The 7,039-nt window shown below is 35.8% G+C and overlaps 1 protein-coding gene across 1 annotated transcript in view; it reads right to left on the bottom strand.

Moving 5' to 3' along the window:
* ferry3 (FERRY endosomal RAB5 effector complex subunit 3) overlaps positions 1-2,190 on the bottom strand; it is a 16,845-nt gene extending 14,655 nt beyond the window's left edge. The window contains exons 1-3 of the mRNA XM_016259744.1: positions 1,979-2,190; positions 1,328-1,511; positions 1,059-1,204 (exon numbers count right to left, since the gene is read on the bottom strand). Of these exons, the coding sequence (XP_016115230.1) occupies positions 1,059-1,204; positions 1,328-1,511; positions 1,979-2,092 (444 nt within the window). The 5' untranslated portion in view covers positions 2,093-2,190. The remainder of the gene's footprint in view (positions 1-1,058; positions 1,205-1,327; positions 1,512-1,978) is intronic.
* Between the last annotated feature and the right edge of the window lie 4,849 nt (positions 2,191-7,039).

The raw sequence follows: 7,039 nt of genomic DNA, 5'->3' as shown, positions 1-7,039 counted from the left end.
AACTTTACAGATCTTCTTTATGCACCAAGAGCTTGTAACACTTCAAAGAGAAGGCCGCGCCGTTCTCAAGCTCACCGGCCTCCTCTCACTCAGCCCTCCGGCCGTTCCTCACTCTAGCCGCCGCCGCTCACTCTAGCCCGCTGTGTGTGATGCTGTGCGTTTCGTTATGAAAGCGAAACTACTTTGTTTGGCCTTCCAAAAGAGGACATGACTAGAAATCAGTGGTTAAGTTGTATTTACAACACTGTTCCAGAACAGTTCAACCCAAATATTCAGATGTGTGCAGCACATTTTATGGAGGACTGTTTACTGATCCTGGTAGAGTAGACTACAATGCCGGCTGTTCTGACTCACAGATTGTAAATAAGTTTTTTATATTTAAAGAATTTGCCACTGATGATTCAAACGTGAGTTTTGAGCAGTGTAGAGTAGGGCTTGTTGTTTGTCATTTCTCCGATCACAAATGCAGACATGGTTTTATGTTTATGCGGTGCGATGCAATGCAACGTGTAAAAAGACAGAATAAGTCATTATAATCCGTAATTATGTCCCCACTGGATGCAACAAATGCCTCGTTTATAATGGGTTTTAATTCTCGTCGCTCCGGCCAGGACAAGGCATCACAATATGGTAAGGGGCGTAACATTTCCATCACACGCTTGAGGTATTCGGCCAATCACAACGCACTAGATAGCTGGCCAATCACAGCACACCTTGCTTTTCAGACCGATGAGCTTTGTAAAAATCAACGCGTTTCAGAAAGGCGGGGCATAGAGGAGAAACAACAATGTACAGTATGTGGAAAATAATGTGTTTTTTGAACCTTAAACCACATAAACACATTTCATTACACCAAATACACAAAATAATGTTCCTTTTAGCAACATCATATGACCCCTTTAAATATTTTAAAATATACATTTTTAATATAAAAAGATTTTAATTTAAAGAAAAAAAGGATGGACCTTAAAAATTGCTAATGTATGTAAAAATGGTGATGGTGTAGGAGTAATGCAATGATGCTAAATTATTTAATCAAATTGAAACTGTGCTCTTACCTCAGAATAGGCCTTGGCCCATGAATTTGTAAGTTTGTTTATGTCGACCTCTCCGTTAGTGAGTCTCTGCAGGGCTCCTTCTGCCTCCCGGTCATAATCCACCAACGTTTCCCTCTCTATGAAACTAACCAGGCTGTTTTTCAAGTCTAAAATCAATGCAGAAAAGTTAGAGGATGTACAGTAATAATACATGACTTGGAAATAATGCATTAACAATCTGAGAGTTGAATTTGATCATATACATGCTCAAATAAATGTTAATATATTACCATTTTCTACAAAACAGGGGATTTTATGAAGCAGCATGATCCGCCCATGAAGATCATTGACATTTTCTTTGAGAGGGAACTGAAGTGGTACTTTGAGGACACAGTGATGTTTTCCTGCCTTAAACTCAAACATAAACTCCTTTTCTATTGTACTGGTTTTCCCTTTGTTTTTCCTCATTTTCACCTGCATTTAGAAAACAGACATAACAATAATGGTTTTATAGTATAGACGACAGATACAGACATAATTCTTCATAATAATTATGAACGCTGTCTAGGTAGTGTAGCCATAGGTATTGAGACGCAGCCATAGTTTCTGCAGAGATGCATTGGAATAGATGCACGTCTGGCATGAATAAATAACTGCCATTGTGATGTTATGAAACCAGAAATTGTCGTTACACAAACACAGACGTAAGTTTTCGTTCATAAATATAAGAACACCTTTTCAATTATGTGACTAACAAATGCTATTCAACAACAGCTCACGTGAATGAACTGAGTGCTAAGAAAGAGTTCGTGCTAGACGACGAAACCACAACATGTTAACTGAAATATATTTGAAAGTGTAGCAGAATTACACGGTTATTATTCGTGCATTTTCCAGTAAATTGTCCAATATTCTTTGTTTGCAAGACACTTCCTGCTTACCTCCACTTGTTTTACTCCGCTAGCTGTCAGCCGATCAGCTAGTTTGTGATTAGTAACAGCAAATTCCACACGAAAAGAGAATCGTGGTTTGGTGTAGCCTGCACGTAATTTCATTTTTTAATTATTTGCGTAATAATTACTGCGCAATACTTCAGACCAACATACAGGCCAGAAGTCAGCTAAATATTATTTGCTGAAAGTGTTTCGTTCAACACAAAATCCTGAGGAATGGATTTCATATGGTCTAATCAAAACAAAAACAAATTTTGAATCCCCTCCTTCTCATCCCTGTAAATTTACAAGCAAACACTGATAAAAACATGTTAATTTCTGCACATTAATCACATAAATATTCTTGCATACGAAAATGTTCGTTTTCACATAAATACAAGCAAGCACAGTGCTTACTCTGTCTATTGCATGTCTAAACTAACACGTTTATCAGATAAAATAGCCTACTATTAATATAATAATTAATGTTATATATTTAATGTATAATTAATACCTCAATTAATAATTGGTAATGTTTTTAAAGATCATGCTCATATGCTTTTATAATTAAAACTTTATTATAACTAAAATTTTATTTCCCAATAAATGACCAATTAATGTTCCATGTTCCATTAATATGTTCCATGAGTGTATAAACTATATTCAACAAGGATAAATAAATAAATAAATATAAAAAATAGATAGATAGATAGATAGATAGATAGATAGATAGATAGATAGATAGATAGATAGATAGATAGATAGATAGATAGATAGATAGATATAGATATATTGTCCAATAGCCTATGTTTATGGATGTTTCTGAATGTTAAAATCTTGAATAATATGAATTTGAATAATAGCATTTGTGGACCTATATTGTCCACTATCAATCCCCTTCATGCTGCTGCAGTAGTTTAATATTAATAGTTTAGTATTTTGTGTCACTGTATCATTGAGGATGGGATACTGTTGTCACTGAACAGAAGCATGAGGTGTGTATACAGGATTTGTTCTCTGTTACATATACAAGACCTGTATTAAAGATGCATGCTGTATCAGTTACAGGTAGAGTGACACATTTGTTGAGCTCTTTGTCTCTTGAAGCCTAAATCACGCAAGGGCACTGTCTCTTTTTAAATCCTCACACGGAAAATATGAGGGCATCGTCACATCATCATGTGACCTGAGCTTCAAAAAAGCAACAGAAAGCAGCTATGTCAAATGTAATTTGATTGTTATTTCTATTATGTTCAATATTTTAAAATCAGTGCACACAGGCATCCCAGAAGAATTGTCATTTTGTCTAAAAATTATGAACACTGCCAACACATCTGAAGTGACACATTGTGTAATGTGATGAAAAGTTTATTTAAAATATTTTTGGAATAAAATGTACTTAATGTAGGGCTATCATAAATACATATAATATCAACATAATATTTTTACACCTTTTGCATAATTTGACAAAATTACAGCTTGATTGGAAATGATGTGCATGCAATATAATATGAATATAAATGTTTGTTTTTTTCACACATTATGTCTGAAATAGACTACATTAACTTTTAAGAAAACTTGTTTGTTGGTTGTAATGGAAGGGACAGCCATAAAAATATAGCCTAAATATTTTTCACATTATAAATACTGAAAGGGTTTATTTCACTCTTTGTTTAGATCATAAACATGCAATGATTCATATTTATTATTTTAATGGATATTTATATGGTAAAACAATAGAAATCATACTGTATATATACATCATAAAATGTAGGACTATGTATTTGCAACAGTGTCGGTGAGAAGCTTGAGAATTATAAGAGACATTATGTGTGAAAAAAAACATTTATATTCATATTATATTGCATGCACATAATTTCCATACAAATCGTAAAAAAAGTACAAAAAAATATATTTATTTTTAAATTATTTAGTTTTAATTAAAGGGGTCATATGATGTTGCTAAAAATAACATTATTTTGTGAATTTGGTGTAATGAAATGTGTTTATAAGGTTAAAAAACACATTATTTTCCACATACTGTACATTATTGTGTCTCCCCTATGCCCTGCCTTTCTGAAACGCGTCGATTTTTACAAAGCTCATCGGTCTGAAAAGCGAGGTGTGCTCTGATTGGCCAGCTATCCAGTGCGTTGTGATTGGCCGAATACCTCAAGCGTGTGACGGAAATGTTACGCCCCTTACCATACTGTGATGCCTTGTCAAAAATGACAAACAACAAGTGCTACTCTACACCATATCATTTATATGTCTATGCTCTACACTGCTCAAAAAACGAAACATATCAAGCAGCCCCGCCCCTTTTTAAAAAAAAATGACAAACAACAAGTGCTACTCTACACTGCTCAAAAAACGAAACATATCAAGCAGCCCCGCCCCTTTTTAAAATAGCCAATAGCGTTCGTTTATATCACAGCTTGGGCTAGAGCTGTTCAGAGCGGTTGAGCTCCGTAAAGCTGCATTTGACAGGTTATGCTAGCCACAATCTCATCCATATTGCTATAAAATATAGCATTCTGTGTAGAATTCAAATAGCTCCGATACATTTTGTGGTCAGCGCCGACTCGCGCATGTGATCCACTCCGTGCTATCGTGTCTCTGGACCGGAGCAGAGTGTGTGTGCGGTGCGGTGGTTAGCCTGACACAGCGCCAAACCAGACTTCTTTTTTTCCTCAATGGAAAGCATATTTACACTGTTTGAATCGTTCCCTGTCCCCTGTACAGTGCACTACGTGCCATTCACTGTACAGAAAATACCAATTTTGTGGACAAGTGACCGATTTCAGCCGCGGCTTCAGCGTCTATTTTAGTGTAGGGGGCGGGCGCTTCGGATTCTAGAGCGTTTGATTGGACAGAAAGATTGATGAGAAGCTGAAGTATGATGTGACGTCAAAAAAAATAGAGAATCATTATATATAGATCAGTGCGTATTTCTCGTTGTATAATGTATTGTAACGTTGTCGCCGTGGTTACGTGGACGAGCACAACAAGAGGGAACACGTGCGTGCGAGGCGCGCGCCCGGCCTGCTGCCCTCATCATCAGTTTCACTATGCGCGCTCCCGTTTACTACAGGACACACTTCTCCATCAGAAAGACTGCGTCTGAGGAATATTCGCACACCCTTACAAGTGAGGGCTAGTGATCTGACTATGGACAAAAAGTAAGTAGAGAACTGCTAATTGTATTGTCGTTTGATGTGTAGCAGTTTGTTGTACAGCATTCTTCCACCTTTGGTTTCGTGTTTTTTTTTTTTGCACAAAGTTGTGCAAGTTATACAATCTGAAAAGGCTTATGATATCGGCAAAAATATTCTAAAGCTTATGGTGCCATATACAGAGTGTATAGAAAGCAAATCTGTAGAGAAAATAATACACAGGCTATCCGAATAAATACGTCTTTAACCAGCTGGGGTCACTAGTAGCTTGCAGTATAGCTTCCAGCACTAATAACTGCCGGTGTAGGCTATATTTAGTTGAATATATGAATAGGCTATTCATATATGTAATTAAAATGTCATTAAATTATATAAATAAAAATCATATAATTTATAGAATTATACAAATACGTATTTATTATGAATTTTCTAAACTTCACATTTAATTTAATGTGTTAATTACGGTTTCTGTGTAATTATTTGTGAATTTTACAGCAATTTCTGAGTAAAACTGATTCAGAGTAAATACACCGTTTTTTTATTCACAGCATTTTCTAAAACATAGATATGTTTGCTTTGAACAGAAAAGCTGTGAGGAAGAAACTAGAGACACTCATGAAGGAGAGGAACATTAGTCTTCCTTTGGTGAAAAAGGTAGGTGCACTTTAATGCATTGTCCAAAAGGATGAGTCATAACTTCATGCAGCACTATGTGCACATAAATAAACCTCTGTTCATGATGGTTTTAAAAAACTGAAAGCTGAATCTTTATTCAGTGATAAAATAAGGTCTTCTACCCAGCTTACATGCATAGACAACTTCAGTTAAGAACACTGACTCATCCAAGTCAAGACATGCATTTGGTGTGTTTGGATCTGTTTGTTGGACCAAAGGCAGACTGAGAAGTGTTTGGTTTGCACAGATACCCAATAGCCTACCTTTGTTTTGAGCACAGCTCTTTCTTAAAGTCTTTTTTTTTTTGCCAGTCTAGTATCCTGGAGATACTCTGATGCAACAGCAAACCCTTAAAGCAGTTACAACGTGATGTTATGACACTGTGGTACCTGTTTCTGCTGACACACTACAACTCCTTCTTCATCTATTTTGAAAATACTGCCATTAATTTGTTTTATGGATGACAGGTTGGTGACGTTTGTCCTCAGATCATTGCGCTGTACGTGTAAAACAGGAACACTGGCGGCATTTTGCTTAATGGCTGACCTGTTCTGTTGTAGAGAGAATAATGTCCACATGGTTTTTTATTTTTTTTCGACTCAGCAATCTGCCTGCTCAGTGCTGCATGTTTTTTGAAGGGGTAGATTTGTAAAATAAATAAATAAATGACAACTGTCATCATTTACTCATTCAAATGTCATTCCAAACCTGTATGACTTTTTGTCTTCCACCAAACACAAAAGATGTTTAGAAGGATGTTCACATTGCTCTTTTCCATACAAAAGAAAAAAAGCTAGGATATTATCATAATATCCTAAGTTATTATAACTTTTATGGAGTTTTTTTGTCAGTTTGAAGCCCAATCCCTGGTCACTGTTCACTTTCATGCAAAAAGAGCAGCATGAACATCCTGCGAAATATCTCCTTTTGTGAAAGAATAAAGTTAAATAGGTTTGGAATGACATGAGGGTGAATAAAGAATGATATAAACTTTTTTAAAAATAACTATTCCTTTAATGTTATACACTACAGGCTCTCAGAACAATCTATGACTTCTTGAAGAGATTCTTGTCTTGAGTGACTGTTTCTGTTGCTTGTAGAATAGATGCTGCATGAGGGGAATCAGGCAATGAATTACTTAAGATTAGTCATGGATTTAGCGTTGTTTTTGTTCAATCTGTCTGTAAATCAAGTATTACAACAAGATGATGTGCGTCTT

This window comes from Sinocyclocheilus grahami, unplaced genomic scaffold (assembly GCF_001515645.1).
Source record: "Sinocyclocheilus grahami isolate Dianchi unplaced genomic scaffold, SAMN03320097.WGS_v1.1 scaffold30.1, whole genome shotgun sequence".
NCBI lineage: Eukaryota > Metazoa > Chordata > Actinopteri > Cypriniformes > Cyprinidae > Sinocyclocheilus > Sinocyclocheilus grahami.
This window is presented reverse-complemented; position numbering and strand designations above follow the sequence as displayed.